General features: G+C 33.1%; 1 protein-coding gene across 1 annotated transcript in view; it reads left to right on the top strand.

The window, feature by feature from the left end:
* Positions 1-22,279, top strand: part of LOC126735915 (adipokinetic hormone/corazonin-related peptide receptor variant I) — a 100,529-nt gene that overhangs the window by 62,119 nt on the left and 16,131 nt on the right. The window contains exons 4-5 of the mRNA XM_050440038.1: positions 9,075-9,180; positions 21,398-21,605. Coding sequence (XP_050295995.1) covers positions 9,075-9,180; positions 21,398-21,605 — 314 coding nt within the window. The remainder of the gene's footprint in view (positions 1-9,074; positions 9,181-21,397; positions 21,606-22,279) is intronic.

The raw sequence follows: 22,279 nt of genomic DNA, 5'->3' as shown, positions 1-22,279 counted from the left end.
TCTTTAAATTATAAACCCTCCTTTACCTGTCATCGCCATAAATATAGTTCTGATGTTTTTTGAGATGTTCGTGGAGTGTATTCTTAAAACGTTTTTGTTGCTGGCCAAGGTTTCTTTGCTCTTTTACTTGACAGTAAATTATATTGCCGCAATATTGGTACCATTGATTTGTTCTAATTTACTGAAGTTTGTGGTATGTTTCAAGGGCGTTTATATGTTTCGATGGATTAACTAGGTCTAACATATGTATGGTAAAGTTTGTATTACGATAAGGAGCATAGTTCAACAAGACTCTCTTGTTGGTATTAAAGACGTGTTTCAGCATTCGGTCAAAGGCAACGTAGGCACTTCTTCAGTCGATGTTCAATTTCAGCATCAATATTTATATTCGATGAGAGACGACTACCAAGGTATGGAAAGTTTTTGATTTTCTGTAAGGCTTGGCCATTGGCAGTTATCATTGGAGGCAATGGTTCGGTTGAGTTCAGAACATACTGATACACTATGTCCATTTTATTAATATCTACCCTTGCCCTATGCTTTTAGACACCTTGTACATTAGGAATTATTTGATCTATTTTAATTATCATTGGCATATTGAAGTTCGACTACTGAAGCAGAGTATATGATAATAATAATAATAATAATAAAAACGTTAATTAGTCACTCAAAAAGCAAAAAAAAAAGTACACAGACAGTAAACAACACTATGTTATTTCAATGTAAATAAGAAAAATAAGAATATTATTCGTTACCCTTAACAATATAATTTTTTACACACATAGTAATAATGGAAGTGAGTGACCAAGAGGCCATTCTATTCAGACTTTCAGAGGTGACTTTCAAGAAGTTCCCCCAAATTCTTTTAAAGCCCTAGACTTATGCAAAAAAAATAAACAGGAACATATACCTAAAAAAATGAATGGGATAGAAAAAGGAGAGGGGAAGGTCAAACTATAATATCAATTTTAAATTCCATATTTGTATATAATATTACGAAAAAAATTTTTTTTTTAATTTTATTATAAGATATTAATTTGCACATTAATATTCATAGTTATTTTTCATTAGTTTAGAAAGAGAAAATTTATGCGTTGAACAAATGCCGCTTAAATTTTGCTTTAAATGCATTCTCGGACATCGAAAAGTCTAATATTTTAAATTTATTTACAAGGTGCACTATTACATACGAAAATTACTTTTTAAACATTTCTTTGTTGTGAGAGGGAACGACAAGTCATTTGATAAGTCACCTTTCTAACTAGAAATGTTGGATTTTCCCATTTAAGCACCTTATAAAAAAGAACAGAGTGCAGCAATCGTCGATTTTCCATATTTAGCCATGCTGCGTCCTTCAGCTTATGAGACATATGCTCTCTTCATGTTATGCCAAATATAAGCCTAAGGCAAGAATTTTGGGGTTTCTGTATTTTATATGAGTCATAATAATGAAGACAGGGCCCATAGATGTTATCGCAGAAGTTTGTTGGTGATAATACAAGGGAATCGCAAAGCATTTTTTTAATGTTGGCACTTAAAAAGTGTCTCTGGGAAAAAATAGATCTTAAAGCAGAATATCCAGTTTTTAATTTGAGGGTAATATGCTCTTTAAATGTTAATTTATGATCGATTACCAGACCAAGATTCTTGGCACTGTTTTTAAAAATAGTTTCATCGTTATTAAGTTGAATTTTTAAATTACTCAAAAGGGCAGCTCTGTGGCGATCGCTAGAAATAGCTGTTGATTTAGCAGAGTTAATTTTTAAATGTAGTTTTTGAATTTCCGCCAGTAAGTTGCTAAGATCAGTATTAATTTTTTGATTGACTTGAGCAACATCAGTGTGTTTAGACGAAAAATAAATATGAGTGTCATCAGCGTAGTTATGGTGTTGACAATATTTTATTATTTTTGTAATCTGTGATGTATAAAGTGTATAGAGCAATAGGCCAAGAATACTACCTTGGGGAACGCCAATAATCACATCCAGGGGTTTCGAAATTTTGCCATTTAATGTTACTCTTTGTTTCCGGTCAGACAGATAAGGTAGAAATTAATATTAAAGAAACGGCCGACTCGCAAAAGCCTAAATAACGTAGTAATGCTAAAAGAATTTTGTGATTTACCAAATCAAAAGACTTGGAAAAATCTAAAAGAACCAACACGGTGGCTGGGTTATTATCCAGAGCATACAAAATATCGTCAGTCACTTGAGTTAGTATAGTAGTATAGCTGTAGCTTTTACGAAAACCAGACTGATATTCTGGTATCAAATTATTTAAAGTTAAGTAATTCAGAATTTGTTGTTCCATAACTTTCATAACTTTCTAACTAGAACTTTAGCAACCAAGTCCTAAGTAATCAAATTAAATTCAAATTCATTAGGAAAAATTCTGTGTTGTTTAAAAAAATTGACAAATTCATCATCAGTTTTATTATTCCCATTATTTATGCTGGTAAAAAGCAAGTTTTTCGACGTCTTGTAAGTGAAGAGGGAGCTGAGCATTCGATTTTTTAGAAAGATCAATATTTTTTAATTCACATCAAAGTTCTTTATTATTACAATTTGCAAATTTTAAATTTAAATATGCCTCTTTTTCAGCTTTTATTGAACTCGTAGTAACATTTCTAAATTGTTTGTTTATATTTCAATCATCCCGGGATTTGCTTTGTCTAAATTTGTCTAATGCTCTATTACGAAGTTTCTGCATTAATCTTATATTTGGCGTTATCCATGGGCAGTAAGGTTTGGTTTTATGATTTACTTTAATTAAAGGGACATGTAGATCGATATTTATAGGTATAGATTGATTTAAAAAATCGATTTTTTTGTCTATATCTACTGTGTTGTACATAGCGTGCCATGGTATTAACTCTATGTCAGATATAAATTTAGCCCAGTCCACATTATGTAAATTACGATATGCAAAATTTATGTTCGGGGGTTTTGAAGTTTCAATTTTTATATTACTGTAAACAAGCAGGTAGTCTGATATCTCAACATCTCTTGCCCCATAATTCTAAATTAAATATACATTCAAAAAAATAAGATCAATTAAAGACATAGTGAAATTTGACACTCTTGTCGGATCAGTTATAATTTGCCTTAAGCCATAAACCTGTGTAAATTCTAATAACGGACAACTTTTATTTAAACCTAAAACATTAATGTTAAAATCGCCAAGTAAAAAGACAGAATCATACACTGCATAAAAATGGACTAAAATGGTGTCTAAATGTGTAGCAAAAATAATAAACGTAATCTACGGAAAAGTACCAGGCCCAAAATGAGATCACATGGTGCTAAAAGCAACCCTAGGCTGGGACGTGATAAGAATACTTATGAGCCTTTGAACTATGGTGGGAATCTACCCACGTCTGTTATCCAGCTGTTTGGACAAACTTTAGATCTGCTAGAATGTATTTTAAAAAGGAAAAGCCCGGTAGTCTGGAATATATATTTGTTGTGAGCACTCGTGTCTTATTTATAAAATTTTGGTCGTTTACATAATGTTGAAAGTTTATTTTTGGCGTTTTAATATAAATTAATCTTACAAATTGTCAGAAGTGAGATCGGCTCAAATAAGTGGACTGTACTGTGTACTTTTATACGTTTTACGTTAAAAACTATAAAATATAAATCGGCACGGTTTTTTTTTGATTTTTGACTTTTGTTTAAACAACTTTAAAATTAGAAAACCAATCCAGAAACGGGTAAAACGTACGCGAAGTTCGTCAAGTTCAAGTTCTTCGTCTACGACTAGTCGACTAGTAGGAGTAGTGCGGATAGCCGCGAGTTAAAAAGAACTGTAAAAAGACTTCAGTCGGAAGTGAAAAAGTTACAGAATCGGCCATCTACGTCCGCGGGTGTTAGCGCGAGTGATGCGTTCCTGACTCCATTGTTTGATCCACAGAAGGACGACATTAGTGTTGAAATGTGGATTAAGCGTGTTGATAAAGTGGCAGAAACAGAAAGGTATCGTTGGGACGTTGATGCAATAATGCGTTTAGTGGCTGGTCGTTTATGTGGGAATGCAAGACAATTTTTTGACGAACATGAAAAATGTGATATTTCTTGGAGTGAGTTGAAGATAAGTATGGCACAACATTTTGGTTCAAAATCATTCCATTTGCATGTTTACTTCGCGAGGCCGCTAATTATGAAGCTGAACCTAGTCAAAATTTGGTGGATTATTGCTTTCAAAAGCTTACGAAGTTAAGAGAATTGCAATTGACAATTGTTAAAATAGTTGCAAACTGTTAGAGCGGCACGTCATACAAACGTAAATTTATTGTATGCGTATTTAAATGCATTAGGAAATATGCCGCCTAATTTAAGTCAAATTATTTCTGTTAAGCCTCAAACCTTTAAACCTTTTATTGACCCAAACAAAGCTAAACGTATTTTGCCTCCTCAATATTCGCAATCAAAATCAAACAAAAATGTATTTATTGATAAAAAGCTGACTCAAAGTTGTTGTTTTAATTGTGGACTTATGGGACATTATGCACGTAATTGTAGAAGGCCAAAAGTTGAGTGTAGCAATTGTAAAAATGTCCTTTTAAAAATAAAAATAAAGAACTTAACGTTGTTAGTGCTACGAAAAACATTTTAAATATGTATCTTAAAAAGGCATACATTAACGGACATTCATTTAAGTGTTTAGTTGATACTGGATGTGCAACTACTGTAATCAAATCAAAAATTATTGAGCATGTAGGTTGTAAAGTAAGCAGTGTAAATGACATTATAAAAAGTTTTATGGGATCTACTATAATTTCAAATAAAAAAGTAAACATTACTATTCGGGTTATGGAGGCGATTGCTGACGTGGATGCTATTGTAGTTGATGATGAATGTTTAATGACCTATGATATTTTGCTTGGAAGCGATTTTCTCGATCAACATCATATAATAATAGAAAAACGAGATAATTTGGTAACGCTTAGAATGCTACCGGAATTGACCGAGTGTTTTGTTGTGAGAGAAGTTGTGGATAACATTAAGAGTATTCCTGATACAGATGTTAGTATTGGAAATATAGATACTAAATCTAAAAAGTTATGTATGGCATTGCTAAATGATTTCTCGGACCGAATTTCGTCATCACTAAGAATGTTGGGAAAAACAAGTACTATATCTATAGAATGGTTAATCGGTTGCAAATCAAAGAATATAGCTGAAGCATGGATTTTGAACGAAGTGCAAGTTCAAATTAAAAGATTGGATTTACATGAGTTGCGAGAGAGCATTTCCCAACACATAACCGAAGATCAACGAAAGCTAAAAAAAAGATATGACAAGACTAGAAAAGAGGCTACGAAGTATCAAGAAGAAGTAGTAGTGTAGTGCTGGTTCGAATACTCAGTGAGGTTCCAACGGAGTCAAGCCGAAAACTGTTACCGAAGCTCAGAGGACCATTCCGCCTAACAAAAGTGTTAATTAATGATCGCTATGAGGTCCAGGACTTACGAGAGGGAGCCAAACGAGTTAGCAGACCGATGGTGGTGTCTCCTGATTTGATTAAGAAATGGAATACTTTTCAAGACGATGAATTGTGAGTATAAGACGTATACTTACAAAATAAGGTCAAAGGACCAATACGATACGAATTGAGAAAAAAAAATTTAACTGAGATCAACGGATCTCCATAAGTCAACGGATTTATGCATGCGAATTAAGGTCAAAGGATCTTAGTTGAGATCAACGGATCTCCATAGATCAGAGGATCTATGCGTATGAGTTATGAATAACGATTCTTAAGTAGAGATCAACGGATCTCTCTAGATCAACGGATCTATCTTTACGAATTAAGGTCAAAGGATCTTAGTTGAGATCAACGGATCTCCATAGATCAAAGGATCTATGCGTATGAATTATGATTAACGATTCTCATGTAGAGATCAACAGATCTCTCTAGATCAACGGATCTATATTTACGAATTAAGGTCAAAGGATCTTAGTTGAGATCAACGGATCTCCATAGATCAACGGATCTATGTGTGTAAGTTGTAAATATTGTGTCTTAATTGAAGTCAACGGATTTTAGTTGAGATCAACAGGTCTTCATAGATCAAAGGATCTATGCGTATGAGTTAAGATCACAAATTTATATTTGAGATCGACGGATCTATTTGTATTTGATCGACGGATCAAAGAAATAATACTTGAGGTCAAAGGACCTCGGCAATTACTTATAACGCTAAGGAGATTGTCTTTTGCAGGTTAACCCCACCTGAGGACAGGCGATTAGGCCAGGATGACCGAATGTAGCAAAAATAATAAATGTAATCTACGGAAAAGTACCGGGCCCAAAATGAGATCACATGGTGCTAAAAGCAACCCTAGGCTGGGACGTGATAAGAATACTTATGAGCCTTCGAACTATGGTGGGAATCTACCCACGTCTGTTATCCAACTGTTTGGACAAACTTTAGATCTGCTAGAATGCATTTTAAAAGGGAAAAGCCCGGTAGTCTGGAATATATATTTGTTGTGAGCACTTGTGTCTTATTTATAAAATTTTGGTCGTTTACATAATGTTGAAAGTTTATTTTTGGCGTTTTAATATAAATTAATCTTACAAATAAGAATAAAATAAGTTTAAATCGCATTTGGGTGGGCGATATAAGTTGCCAATAAGGATTTTTTTGCCACTGACTTTAATTTCATTTCAAACATGCTCAAGAAATGCAATGGATTCCTGAAGCAAAACACGATAATCAAAAGCACTTTTACAATATACTGCAACCCCACCCCCTCAGCCCAACCGATCTTGGCGTATAATGTTATAGTTATCTAACTTGATGATTTTGTTATTGATATCGGCATGTAGCCAGGACTCCGAGACACCAATAACATCATACTGAAAGTTCGCCACATGATTTTTAAAAGAGTTAAAGTTATTAGTCAAAGATCTTGCATTAATATGCGCACATAAAAACATAATTTTTTTTTATTTAGAATGGTACAAACAATAGGTAGAAAATAAGGAAATAAAATAGGGATAGTGAGAAAACGAGTTAGAAAAAGTATATGTTCCTTAATCTGGTAATTTTTTAGAGAAGCAATAAGTTTAAGCCTAATAAATTGCTCACTATTTGGTTACGTAAAAATAAAGAAATAAAAAGAAAAAAATAACTACAAAAATACATAGAATTTTTTTCCCACAGGCATGATTTTTACAAAAATAAAAAAGTAAAAAAAAAATAAAAAATTTTACAAAACAAAAAAAATTAATCTTCTTAAACTCAAGAAATATAAGTAAAAGTAACATAACTTAAAAAAATATATATAGTAAAAATATTGATAGTCTCTGCAAAGCCAGGAGAAATACAAAGAACCAAATGAATCAGTCTGTATGGTCTTTATAGACCTTGTCAAGGCCTTCGATTTAGTTAACAGAAAAGCTCTCTAAAAAATATACTCATCAAAATATATCCAAATATTCCGGCTTCTGCATAAGCGTAATTATTCTCGATGGTTCTGTGTGCAGATCTGATATGTGCAGATCTGATGCATTAAGAATTACCTCGTCCATATTATTATCGGCGTTTTGAAGTTCGACAACTGAAGCACACTGAACTTTGGTTTAGGCGTTAAACCCCTACACTGCTGACATGATATTCAGTGCGAGTTAAAGTAAGGAGAAATGCAAAGAGCATTATGAACCAGTCTGTATGATCTTTATAGACCTTGTTAAGGTGTTCGATTCAGTCAACAGAATTGTTGGCTTAGCTGGTAATCCATCAAAATATGTCTAAATATTACGTTTACTACATAAGCATAATTGTCCTCGCAAAGGGCGAGTCAAGTTTTCTTACTATTAGTGAGTATTGTGATTAAACTCGTCTAAGGGAGACCACTTGGGGGAAAAATTATAAACAGAATCGATGGATAGAAAAAGTTCAAATAGAATCAAGTATCGATATCAACTTATATAAATAAAAAATATATATTATCCATTGAGAACCAACCATTAATAAAGAAATGGAAACTTCACTGAACCATTTCGTCAAATCCTCACGTAGCAAATAGCAAAAATAAATCGGCAGAAATATATATTTGAAAAAATACTGCAACTGGATATTTAAAAATAACTTTTGGAAAATTTAGAAAAAAATATGTTCCAGATAAACATAGACGACGAGCTCGAAAAGCTTATATCCTTTATTGGCTGAAACAACAGCTTCTCTGTATATTCTTTCTCACAAAAAAAGTTTGCATTTAAATACTACTTTTATTAGAAAATTGAGAAAAGCTATTTAAAAAAAAATATATATATGAACCTTAATTTAAAATAATATTTTTTATTTTGCTTTGTCCTGGATATTTGACAAGTAAAACAATTTAAGGAATTAGTTGGTGAGTTAAATTTTGTCTCATTGATTAAGTCTACAGGATATGTGATACTTTCAAGCGGTTTAGTTTTAGTTTGAAAAACAATTCGGTAAAGAATAGAGAAAATGAGAGATCACAAGCCCCGAATTACTTCAAATTGTCGCCACAGGTCTTGTTTGTTTGGATCTTTGGATTTCTTTCCAAAAACAAATTGCCTCCTACGAATTGACTGTCGCAAAATTTTTGTTACTTGTTAGATTAGAATCAAAGAACACTATATTTTTTCTTAACGAAAATAGACAGAAATTCGTTTCGTTTTATGTTTTATTAGCTAAATACTTAAAAAAATACAAGCAAAACACATTTTTTTGTTTGGAAAAAAATATCTATAATATGATTACACAGTTCAAAAGAAAATAATTATCTTTATGACTGGACCGTTAAATTCCAATAAATAGGCTAAGTCCTCACAATGTTATGAAATTATCTCTTGACTTCAGTTAAATACAATCCCTTTCAACCATTTATAAAATTAAATAAATAAGCCCCAGTCGGAAAATAGAGAGATTATTTTATGGAGCATTCAGAGTTTTCAGGCTTAAAAACCGGCATTTATTTAATTAATAAATATTAACATTGGGTATTGTATAATCCTAATAAGGTTTTTATATATGTATAATTTTATTATAAGATTATATTCCAGTTTACATATGTATGCATATTTTTTTTATTTAGGTATTATGCGGTACTGAAACCCCTAAACCTCGTCAACCTGGACAGACGAGAAAAATTTATGATTGCAGGCGCTTGGATGGGAGCGGTCATTTGTAGTAGTCCACAGGTAAGTCACTTTATAAAATACTTAAGGTTTAAGTAAGTAGTAAATTTTATGGTCCGTTTAAGTCCTAATAATACTTAAAAAAGACAAACTTTTGCGACAAAAGACATCTCTTTACCTGTGCTTGAGAAATTTTATCTTCTATAATCTATTCAGCATAAAGTATTGGTAGCACAGAACACAAATATAGAGAAATGCATGTTGCCTAATGATCAGACGGAAATGCCGTTGACAACTTTATTGACGTTGTTGACAAGAACGGCGGTGATCATCTTGGTTAGCGTGTGGCGGAAAATTTAAACTTGATCTATATTTAAATTTCAAGTCATTTGCAGAATTTCAAAAGTTGATGCGTTAACTGAAGAGTGATGAAAGACATATTTAAATAGAATTTATTATAATATAAAATAAACAATACGTTTATCAATTTAAAAATACCCACATTTTATTAAAATTATTAATTTTGAATTTGAAAGAAAAATAAATGTTGATATTGCATATCTCAGACATTCCTCATCACTTTCTTGAAGAATTAACACATCAACTAATATATTATTTGATTTTTATTTAGTTCTTAAGAAACTGCTTATTTGAGTCTAAACTTCGAAGATCTTTAGACATAGATACTTATCAATAATTATAAATTAGCACGATCCGTAAGGGACCAAATTTTCAGTTAAAAAAATAATAAAATGTTGTCTTTTAATATTTTATTTTAAAATAAATTGAAACAAATTTAACACAGGGCTTTAAAACGCATAAAAATAAACTGTAAAAATACTGTAAACTGTATGCATGGTATTAATAAGACCTTTTCTGTATGAATATGGAATTATTGCAGGTATAAAGCATATTTTTTTCAGAAAAAAAATCCTGAATTTTTTTAAGATAGAATTTTTCCTGAAAAATTCTATCTTAATCCCTGACATAACATAACAATGTACACAATGATATAAAAACCATAATATTATTGTTTTTTTAAACAAATGTGGTACCCTGATCACAGATGGTTGTGCAGACTTTTATAACAATGGATTATAAATCTTTTATGCAAGATAATAGAAAAATTAAAATAATAAATTAAATAATTTTAAGCCTGATTAGTGTTCTTTATAAAATAAGAAGCGGGACTCTTGTAGGTTTTCTTAGGCCACTTACCATAAAAGCCAAAGCATGATTCGCCTGATTAGGGATCCTGCCAAGTTCACCCAAACCCTCAAAACCAGAAATTCTTTGCTTCGATTTTTTATAAAAAAACACAGAAATTAAAGGAAATTTATCATATTTATTTATATGAAAAAGAAGAAAGCCTTATCCTCACTACTCCCTTTACAACCAAAAGGAGCAAGGACTCATTAGGATTTATCTCGATAAACTGGAACATAGTAATTTAATAGATGTTTGGTTGAATTAGAATTGTAAGAGCCATGATTTTAGTCAAACCAACCATTTTTCTAAGTTTATTTTATACCCATGATTACAAGTCAAAAGAAATCTGATCATCAGACGTTTTGCTAGGCCGCCTGCACAAACGCGCATGACTGCTTTTACTTTGATCTTTATCCACAGTCGATATTGGCGGCATAGAACAAAGTATGTCGGCTTTTCATCAAAGGCTGAGCAAGCCACGTTATTTATGGCAAGAGACAGTGCTTGGCTTTGAGAAATCCTTATAAAAAGGCTGATTATTTTAGTATATGGTAATAATAATGGACATAAAGAAGAGGAATGGTGTCGCAAGGTTCCAAATTTAAAGGTTCCAATGTTGATAAGGAAAAATTTTGTAAACATTGCAACAAAAAGTGTCCACACACACTAATTGTGTCCCTTATGAGTCAAGTTACCGTTACCGTAGTGCGTGGCAGGCAAAAATACTTAATAGTGAAAATAAAAAATTACGTGTCCAAAAAATGGGGGTTAGAATTAGAGATAAGTGTGAAATGGACAAAAACGAACGCTTATCGAGTGGGAAACCAGACTCTGAGGCAATTTTGTTGAAACTTATTTTCAACTTTTGTCAAAGCTTTTACAAATCTTGACAATAGAGGAGGCGCCATATAGGCTCCATATTTTCGATAAATCAAATACTTAAAAAAAGCTCTCTACATTCATTATCTCTTTTTTTCATACCACCGTCGTCATTTTCAATATATTATGCTTATGACTTTCGTCATCCATCATGTTTTCAATTAAAACATATTCTTTAAAACGTTGAATTTAAGGCGTCTTTTTGCAACCTATCAGTGGTCTGGAATCAAATTAGTTAAATTTCCTTTCAGATCTTCTGGAAATCTTTTACAGAGACGCTTTTTCTTTGATCTCGACCGATGCCGATGTTAGCGGCTTAGATCAAAGTAAGGCGGCTTCCCATGAAAGACCAAGTAAGCCACGTGGTTTTTGTTATTCATTTACTTCCAATGTAGGTCAGTTATTATCTTAGGAGGATGAGTGATACTTATTAGATATCGTTCATGATCTCCATCTCTTTCCACTTTACCAACTCAGTATTATTCCCATCTAGTACCTACATCGTTTGTATTTGGAATTAACTTAATTTCAAAGAATGATGAATTTGGAATCACTTATCTCGGATTTGTGCATGTGTACTCAAACTTACTTTATAGTCGGAAGTAGGGGGAATATAACTCATGATTAAGCTATTTTAAGCTGAGCAGCTCAATATGAGAATATTTAAGATGGATCTTTTTAAGGTTAGAGCTGTGCTCGTCAATAAATATTTTAAAAAAAATTGTGCCTTTAGAAATCCTCTTGTAAACTAATCTAGTTGATTATATTATTTTATTATAATCTAAACTAAAACTATTACTAGTCTGGCTTAATAATTAGCCTTTCAATTGCCACACCTATAATTTAACTTTGACGATGAACTCCTAATCCCAGGAATGAAAAAACATCTGAATTTATTAGATCGACATAAATTACGATATCACAGATTTACGTTATAGTGTTTTAATATATGTCATTATAGTATTAATTAAATCTATTTTATTAATTTCGTCTATTTGTATTTCTTCTTAGAAGAGCAGAATAAAGTGGAAATTAAGATTATGTAAGAAATTAAGAAATGAGAAAACACTATATGAAAATTATTAAGGAAAGAACAATGATGAGAAGGAAATTCATTTTTGAAGCCAATGAAGAGGCTTAATTAAAAATAAATTATCGTATTTTCTCAAACATTTTTATACGACTTTTTAATAAAGAAATTTATACCATATCAGTGGAAAAATATTGTTTCCAAACTCGTAGCCATCTAAAAGCCATACTTTAAAACATGAAGTAATGTCACTAGGTCTGAAAAGATACACCATTCAAACGAATAGTGTATCTTGTTTTCAGTATACGGTGGTGCTACAGTAACGCTATTAAACTTAAATTAAGGTACCTGAAGCAGAAAAGCTAAAGAATTATAAGTTGAAAAAAAAATCGTTACAAAACTACATTGATAGCCGTACATATGTACATACGTCGTACTATATCCGTACGTCGTATTATATATATATATATATATATATATATATATATATATACTAGATATCTATGGTAATCTAATATAGTTTTGATATATCAAATCCTACGAAATTTCTCCTCACTTAATGACTTCTTTTAAAGATTTTTTTTTAAACATCAGAAAAATCACTAAATATGATGAATGGCTTTAATCAAATTCTTATTACCTGTGTGACCTTAAATTGAGGCTTAACTAAATGACCAAAAAACTGAAAGGCCCTTATAAGAATTTCTTGAAGACATGCTGAACAATCCATTATGGCCGTATAACGCCCTCTAATCTAGAATCTTATGAAAAACTAGGGTTTGATAAGGGTCAAGAGAAAAAAATTATCCTTTTATAGGCAGCCCACTTAAGTTCCACAGACGGTCAAAAATTTATTATTACCTCTGTCCATAGACTCTAGTTGTATTTACAATGTAAGATTCGCACTTTGTTCTGGTTTATGTAAATAATGGCGACTTGTCGTTCTTTTTTTTTAACAGTGAATAAATCGTTATAAAAACGTAATTATCCTTAATATTTAAAAGAAAAGCTTAAGAAAACTACTGTAATGAAAAATAAGACAATTAGTACATATGACAAAAAGCGTATTTTTGTGGTTATTGCTTTTTCATTATTTTTGTAAGGGGATTTTTATAAGGATACTTACCGTAATCTTTCCTTGTTATTTCTTTGGCTTGAAAACCTAACGAATGGAGCTGGAAGAGAAAGTTTTTCGTAAAATATTTACTTTTAGAATTATTACTCCAGAAAATTTAAAAATTTCCTTTTTTAACGTTTTAAGGCCAATTTTAGAAAAGAAATGTTTTATATATTTGTTCCTGGAATATTGTGTTGAATTTCTACTGTAAGTACTGCAGAGCTTTACCCTTGAAGAGTATAATTCCAGTGGTTTTCGTAAGTCTCTTTAGTCCACTTTTTAAAACTGCCACGAACTGAGGATTTTGTTATGCCAAATACAAGTTCAGGGCCTTTAAATCGAATTGAGTCTGCTTTTTTATTCACGCCTGTATGTCCTGGCACCCAGGCCTGTTTCAGTTTGCCAGGCTGAGGTGCTGTAAACCGTTCCAAACTAATTTGGAGCTGACGTTTGAAGATGTTAAAGCTTTTATTGAGGCGTAACTGCCCGTAAACATTGTTATATCTTTGGTGACATAGCTTTTTTCTAAATGTTCCCTTAGGCACATCTCTATAGCCTGATTTTCTGCTTTGAATACTGTGGTATATTACCCCAGTTTGCAAACACATGGTTGTTTCACAGGTTAATACTATATAATACTGATCCTGTTCCACTATCCATATATGATCCATCAGTATCATATCATACTAACTTATGGTTTTGGATTAGTGATTGTTTCGTTTTATCTTTCCAGTCCAGCTGGGTTAGGAACGGTTCATTCATGTTGATTTTAGTCGTTATAGGGTCACTGCTCATCTCCAAGAGTGAGTTTGGGATTATGTTCGGTATTCTTGTATGACCTATAGTATATTTTTCATACCAGGTGCCATTACGTTGATAATAAATATAATCCCATTCTAGCCTCTTCCTTAACAATGACGTTGAGCGGTACTACCCATTGCTCCTGTTATGCATAGGCTAGCAAATCTTTGGAGTTTGGATAGTTCTGTTCTTGCTCTGGTTCTTGTTCAACTTTTGGCGACCAAATTGTTGCGCCGTAGGTTAATTTGAGTCTTACCACAGTAGTGTACAGCCATTGCACTATGTGAGGTAAAAATGTGCAAGTTTTTCCCACTGCTCATTTGGTGGCCATCAGCGCCATTCTGCTTTTGTTTATTGCGTATTCAATATACGGATTTTAGATTAGTTTTGCGACAAGAATGACACAAAACTAAGTATTTAACTTCCTGGGCAAATTACAGACTTTTATAGAAGAAAGATGGAGTGACCTGATTTTTCAAATTTCTTTTTTTGTAAACGGAATGAATAGAGTTCTTTCAGGATTAACGGTAAGGTTCGCCCAACTGTACCAGCTTTTTACGATTTTCAGTGCTTTTTGCATTTTAATGGACATATGTGTCATATTTTTCCCTTCAATAAGTATAGCTAGATCATCATTAATTTTTTTAAATGTTCGTCTACCACTATGTTACACAGTAGCAGTGACAGACCTCCACCCTGTGCTAAAAGGATGCTACAGACACCACCAATGTGTCACCTTTTAGAGTGGCTTGCACTTGTCTTCCTCGAAGCATATTGTACCCTATCTACCAATGTTTTTTTATAGATTTAACTGAGGTTCGGTCAAACGCCTTTTCAATGTTTAGAAAAGCTGTAAGGACTTTTTTTTGTCATTTTGCGGCTTCTATTCTTTCTGTCAGTTCTATGTAGTGCACTTTTGCAAGATCTGTCTGATTGGTAGGCATTTTGATTGGCGGAAGTTTTCCTAATATGTCTTAATCAGTTTTTAAGCGTTTTCATTATACTAGATGTGAAAGTAATTAGCCTGTATCCTCTTAACTGCGAGCAATTTTTTCCATGTTATGGTATGAAACTTATTCTAGCCTTTGATCATGTTTGGGGTATGTATCCCGTGGCTAGAGTAGCGCGCAATAATCTACAAAGCAGCGGTTATAGTATGTCTTGCTGTAGAAGAGCTGGGATGATTTCATAAGAGCCAGTTCCATTTTTTCATAGGTTACCATTTCTTTTGCATCATCCCAATCTTTCTTCCAGGTTCTAGGAAGGTTATTATTTTATTTCGTTTCAACTTATTCTGGAACGTGAGTGCTAACCAAGAGATTTGGAGTTTCTTTCCCGCAATTAGTGTAACTTCCATTTGGGTTTTTAAGTGTACGCACTGGTTCGATCAGATCCTTAGATGGAATGGACCAGATTTAGTGTCTATTGAATTTCTCTTGAATTTCTACAATAAACTTTATAACATAAGAAGATTTCGAACCAACAGCCTTCCATCTCTTTTTATTGCACTCCCTAAAAAGAACAACGCAATAAAACGTGAATATAATTTGATCAGCTTGATAAATCACACTATGAAATTGTTTCTCAAGGTCATTCACTACAGAGTTTTCACAAAATGCGAAAGCGCTGTTGGATTCTCGCAATTCGAATTTAGAAGAGGTCTTGGTATGGCAGAGCCTGATGGCAACCCAAGTGTTCGTTTAGATATACTACGATCAAAGACAATATGTAATAATGTGTTTCATAGTTCCTATTCCTGTCAAATGTTTGCTATTTCAGTTCCACGACATCCTCTTTATGCTTAAACCCCTTTTTTCTCTCTATTTTTATCCTTCTATTAATAGTTGGAGCAAATAGTACCTTTCGTTGTGTAACACTTATTTTAAGTATGCGGTTTTCCTGCATTTTATCATGCCCATCAATTCGCGATCACTTCCTATTTGATAGAGCATACAAATATTTGACAGAGTGCAAAGTCATAAACTCGTTGGAATATTGAGGCCACTTGACAAATCAAAAAGAAGTACGCTATATTAAAAACTTGTACTGGAACGAATCAATAACGTTTAAAGTTGACACTGAAACTACAAATGCACAGAAAATTTTTAGAGGTTCCTCCGCCCACTGTTCAACATTTTCTCTGAAAACATCTTATAAGAAGCTCTCATAGGACAACAATTGGCATTAAAATATCACACATGGATCAATATATGGTATGCAGATGACACAATCTCCAAAGCCTCCTGGACATAACATCAACATCAAGAGGACAAAACTCCTTATTAATATCCGCAAATTAGATGAGTTCTAGATTGCAACTCTCATACGATAGCGAAGACATACGAGGGTGGTCCCAGAAGTACCCGGCCTGATCTAGAGATGTCGGTAGTAGTTTTAAAAATATCAGTGTATTAGAAAGTATACAATCTATAAATCATATGTTTCAAGTTTGAAGACGCCACGTTGTTTAGTACTTGTTTGGCAGCCATCAATAGTGAACGTTTTCAGTGAATTTGTGAAAATGGAGAAAATTGATCATCGTTATGTTATACAATACTTTTATTTGAAAGGCCTCAGCCCAACCAACATAAAAGCTGAACTGGATTCTACTCCGGGTGATTCTGCTCCTTTGTTAACAACAATAAAATATTGGGTAGCAGAGTTTAAACGAGGCCGTACGAGCTGCCAAGACCAGCATAGCAGTGGTCGACCAAATGAGCTGACGACTCCAGAAATTTTAAAGAAAATTCACAAAGCGATACTGGATGATCGTCAACTGAAGGTGCGCGAGTTAGCGGATATAGTAGGCATTTCAAAAAGTGCGGTACATCGCATATTAACTGAAAATTTTGACATGAGAAAGCTGTGTGCAAGATGGGTGCCGCGTTTGCTCACACTCGAGCAAAAACAGTGTCGTGAAGATGTTTCAATTGAGTGTTTATCGAAATTTAATAGCAACAAAGCAGAATTTTTGCGTCGTTTTATAACCATGGATGAAATATGGGTCCATCATTTTACACTTGAGACAAAAGAACAATCTAAATAATGGACTCAAAAGGGAGAACCGGCTCCAAAGAAGGCGAGAATAGAAATAAGGTCATGGCGTCGGTTTTTTGGGATGCGCGAGGGATAATTTTCATTAACTATCTTGAAAAAGGTAAAACTATCAACGGCGAGTATTATGCGAACTTTGTAACTTTTTTGCGTAACTAACGTTTGAGCGAAGAAATCAAGCAAAAACGGCCGCATTTGGTTAAGAAGTGCAATGCACCAGCTCACAAATTCGTTATTGCAATGGCCAACATTAACGAATTAAAGTTTGAACTGCTACCTGATGCACCCTGTTCGCCAGATTTAGCCCCCTCAGATTATTTTCTGCTTCTAAACTTAAAAAACTGGCTCAATGGTCAAAGATTTTCCAACGATGAAGAAGTGATGTCTGCAGTTAATGGCTATTTCGAGGCGCAAGACAGTTCCTATTATAAAAAGGGTATCGAACTTATAAAACATCACTGAGAAAAGTGTATAGAGCTGAAAGGAGATTATGTTGAAAAATACATTTTTTTTTCCAAAATTTTCGTGTTTTCTTTCTTGGGTCAGGTACTTCTGGGACACCCTCGTAGAATAATTTAAAAAGCTTAACTATCTGGGGACTTGGTTATGTGAATACTGGTATTCAAACATCGAAACTAAAGGTCGGATAGAAAAAGCAAGAAGCTCATTCATAAGATTTAAAAACGTCTTTACGAACTCTGACTTTGAGCTCAATCTCAGAATAAGCTCCACACAATGTTACTCATGGTCTGTATTGTTGTATGGTATAGAAGGCTGGATGAATTGCGAGGTATGATAAAACGCAGGAAAACAGCATACCTGGTATATGTATTACGAAACGAAAAGTACCATTTGTTTCAACTATTAATAGAAGTAAAAATACAGGGATGAATGGGGATGTCATAGCTCCAAAATATCAGACATAGGACAGGAATAGAAACTACATGATAATTTAGTCACAACACCAGAGATAGAGAAAAACGGTTAAAAGTGATTAAAACGCAAACATCCATTAATAATTAATAGATAGCAGAGGAAGAGGAAGAAGAAGAAGAAAATGATAAATTCTAAGAAAAAAACTTAATGAGTTTGTTAGCTTTTGACACTATATAAAATGAATTGTACATACCTACCTGGAGAATTTTTAAAGGGACTTAGATAAAGTTAAATTAATTTAAACTCAAAAGGATTATTCTGATAAATAAACTACGTAGGATACAAACAGACGACAATGTTACAATCTTTACATGTTTGTACTACAATGTCAAAGAGGAATTTATATATATGCATATCACCAGCACTAAAAGACTTTTATGACACCTTCTTGATTAAAAGTTTTACGTTTCCCCTCGAAAGAAATGCCGGCATTTTCTCGTTATCAATTTACCGCCATAATTCAAGGAGCTACTCAGTTTTCCATAATAATTCAAATATTAAATTCATCACGGGCCCCTGCGGCTCTACTTGTGGTTAATTACATTCCGCGTTTGTCGTACAAATTTATTGTTGGTTATGTGCAACCCTCGTAGCGCAGTTAATTTTCTCAAGCCGAATTTCGGGCGAAATAAGTTTCTTTTGTAGCTTAAATCATCTTGTAGTGACAGTTGCCTCGACCGCAAATATAAACTCTTAATAGATTGCTTTTATGTGACCACAGGAATTATATAATAATAACAGGGTGCAAATATACAGGGTTACTGGTAATTCGATACATTCCTTTGGAGATGTGATAGGGGAGGGGGTAAGAAGTAAATTGAACCCTAATATATATTATGCAAAAGTTGATAGTTTTCGACATATTTAATTTTTTCTGTTTTTCTTCGAAATGTAGACCTTAGTGGTTTAAAAGGCTGTATCAGGCAGAAAATCCGCTGTATATTTTTTTAACTTTTTAGGCAAAATACATGCTCAACACAATAGTGTTACGTTTGTAATGGCAAAAGTCCCGCAAATAGTTGTAACCATAGGTAAATTCTCGATGCAAAGTGTAATTTTTTTTTCTTAAATAAAATACTACACTTTCTAGTGGATATTTTTTGAAAAAAAAATATGCTACATTCTTCAAAATTTCCTTAAAACTTCCTTATTACCTAAGCTAGCTCACAGGATACAAATGCTTAAAAGTTAGGTGACATGGTTTTATATTTTTATTATAAATTGTAAAGTAACGCATTTATCAGTATTTACCTTCACAAATCTTGTTCAAAATGAGAGCCTTTATTGCGAATACAGGCTCGGCAGCGCCTTCTCATTTCAGTCTTTGTTGTTCTAGTTGTTATGGTATTCCTGATCTGCTGGGCAGCGTTGGTTATTCTTTGGATAAGATCTTCCCGGGTAATTATTGGGGTTGCATAAACCAGTGCTTTCATTTGACCCCATATGCTATAATCAAGCGGGGTTAAGTCAGGGCTTCGTGCTGGCCAAGCTATTGGACCTGACCTACCAATCCAACGATTCGGGAAACGTTCATCCAGGAACTGCCGAACTGACCGCCGAAAATGAGCTGGACAGTCGTCATGTTGAAATATCATTCGTCCTCCAACGGCGAGAGGAATATCGTCAAAAAGATCTTGTAGGTCATGTCGTAAAAAATTTTCATAAATATCCCCGTTTAAATGGTCTGGGAAAAAATGTTATTATTACAATGTTGCTATTACATCCCGGCCAATAAGTCCCATCCACACATTTACAGAAAACTTTCTTTGAAAACTGGTTTCTCTTGTTAAACGGGGATTTTCTTCGGCCCAAAAATGAAGGTTATGAAAATTTGTAATGCCCTCATGACGAAACTTTGACTCGTCTGTCTACAAAATGTCGGTTAAAAAAGTTCTATTGTCTGCATCAGAATTTATAATAAATCTGCAGAATTCTACCCTTCTTATCGGGTCCCCTTCTTCCAATCCTTGGACAGGCGTATAATGGTAAGGATGGCTTCCCATTTGCCGAATCGTGGACCAAACTTTCCATTGCGATGATCCTGTTTGCTGCGCTACGGCATTAGTGGATGTGGTTGGATCGTCTTCAAAATGTCTTAATATTTCCTCCTCATCTTCTGCTCGATATACGCGAGGAGCGCCAGCGTCACCTCTTCTTGGTTTTACGGATCCAGTTTCAGCGATAGCTCGGTAGGTCGAAGCGAAAACACGGACATTTAGAATGCGGCGGTTCGGAAAGCGACGTTGGTATTCTCGGCGAGACTTCGCGGCATTACCATTGCAAAACCCATAAACAATCATAATATCTGCATATTCAGCGTTAGTAAACGTGGCCATAGCGCAGAAACCAATAGAATACCTTCTTTGAAAACACAAGAAAAATAAACTCGAAACTCGTAATTTAACTACTTTCCACAACAATTATTGCTGTCAGACTATCTACACATCAAATTTTTAACAATAAAATTAAAAAAACAAATTGTTGCTATAGTACTTAAATACCATAGAAGTAATTACCACTTGGCATTTTTCAAGTGCGTTCTTACTATTAATAATAAAAATACAAAATTCTGTTAAAATTTTTGGTAGCATTTATAGCCTATGAGTTAGCTTAGATAATAAGAAAGTTTTACGTAAATTTTGAAGAATGTAGCATAATTTTTTTTCAAAAAATATCCACTAGAAAGTGTAGTATTTTATTTAAGAAAAAAAAATTACACTTTGCATCGAGAATTTACCTATGGTTACAACTATTTGCGGGACTTTTGCCATTACAAACGTAACACTATTGTGTTGAGCATGTATTTTGCCTAAAAAGTTAAAAAAATATACAGCGGATTTTCTGGAAACTGCCTTTTAAACCACTAAGGTCTACATTTTGAAGAAAAACAGAAAAAATTAAATATGTCGAAAACTATCAACTTTTGCATAATACATATTAGGGTTCAATTTACTTCTTACCCCCTCCCCTATCACATCTCCAAAGGAATGTATCGAATTACCAGTAACCCTGTATATAGAATAGTCTATAACAAGTGTGGAATAAGTGGAATTCTATAAGAATAAAGAGATTTACCAAAACTACATTATATTGAAATTCATAAAAGCTCGATTTAAAAAACGTAGCGGTCATAAAACATACTTAGTGATTTTAAAATTCGCAAATTATGATAAATGTGTAAAAGAGATACGTGCTGTGAGAACATATTATGCCACTGCTACTGTGTATTGTGTGAAAAATATTTTTCGTTTTAGATGTTCCTGTTTCACGTAGAACATCATCCGAATATTACGTGGTATGTCCAGTGTGTAACTTACCATAGTTTTCCGACCTACACGCACGAGTTGGCTTACAATATTTCCGGGATGATTATATTGTATGCATTTCCATTGGCTGTAATAATATTTTCGTATGCCTCGATTTTGTTAGAGATATTTCGAAGGACCAGGAATCCTGGATGCGGTGAGTAATGAAAAACCTAAAATTAATCTATTTTTAGGATATTCACTAAACTCATTTATTTTAAATAATATACGCAGTTATTAAAAAACACACGTTATCAAAAAAAATATTTATATATATATATAAGGCCATCCCTGTCTCTCAAATTAACACAGTTTAGATATCTTAGTTATTACCGTATGAAAATTGCTAGAAAGCAGACTTAAAAATTATTACTACTACTAAGCAATTTATAAGTTTTTCTATTTTCTCTCAGATGCATTTTAAGAAATTAAGTTTTGTTTAAAACTTGACCAAAATTTGTTTCGGTTTTTTCTTTCTTTTAGTTTCTTCTTTTTCTTTTTCTCAACAAATTTTCAGTTATTCAGTTTAATTTAAGACACACTATAATGTTCTCCCAATACCCATATTTTTGAGCTTTTAGAGCTCCTATACATTATTTTTCTTATTTCTCTTTACTGTACAGAACAAAGAAAAATACATACAACAAAGCAATAATCACTATTAAGCAAATAGAATAAAATATCAGACAATTCATAATTTTTGATTAATCGTTTTAATAAATTAAGTTTTTTACATTTCCTAAATTTTTTTGGCAGCTGATTAAATTTTAATAAACTTTTATTCAGAATACTGTTTAATATGTGTGTCAAACATCTGTGTTTAACATCGAT

The sequence above is a fragment of the Anthonomus grandis genome, chromosome 5 (assembly GCF_022605725.1).
Source record: "Anthonomus grandis grandis chromosome 5, icAntGran1.3, whole genome shotgun sequence".
Classification (NCBI taxonomy): Eukaryota; Metazoa; Arthropoda; class Insecta; order Coleoptera; family Curculionidae; genus Anthonomus; species Anthonomus grandis.
Note: the sequence above shows the minus strand (reverse complement) of the source record. Positions and strands in the feature narration are given on the sequence as shown.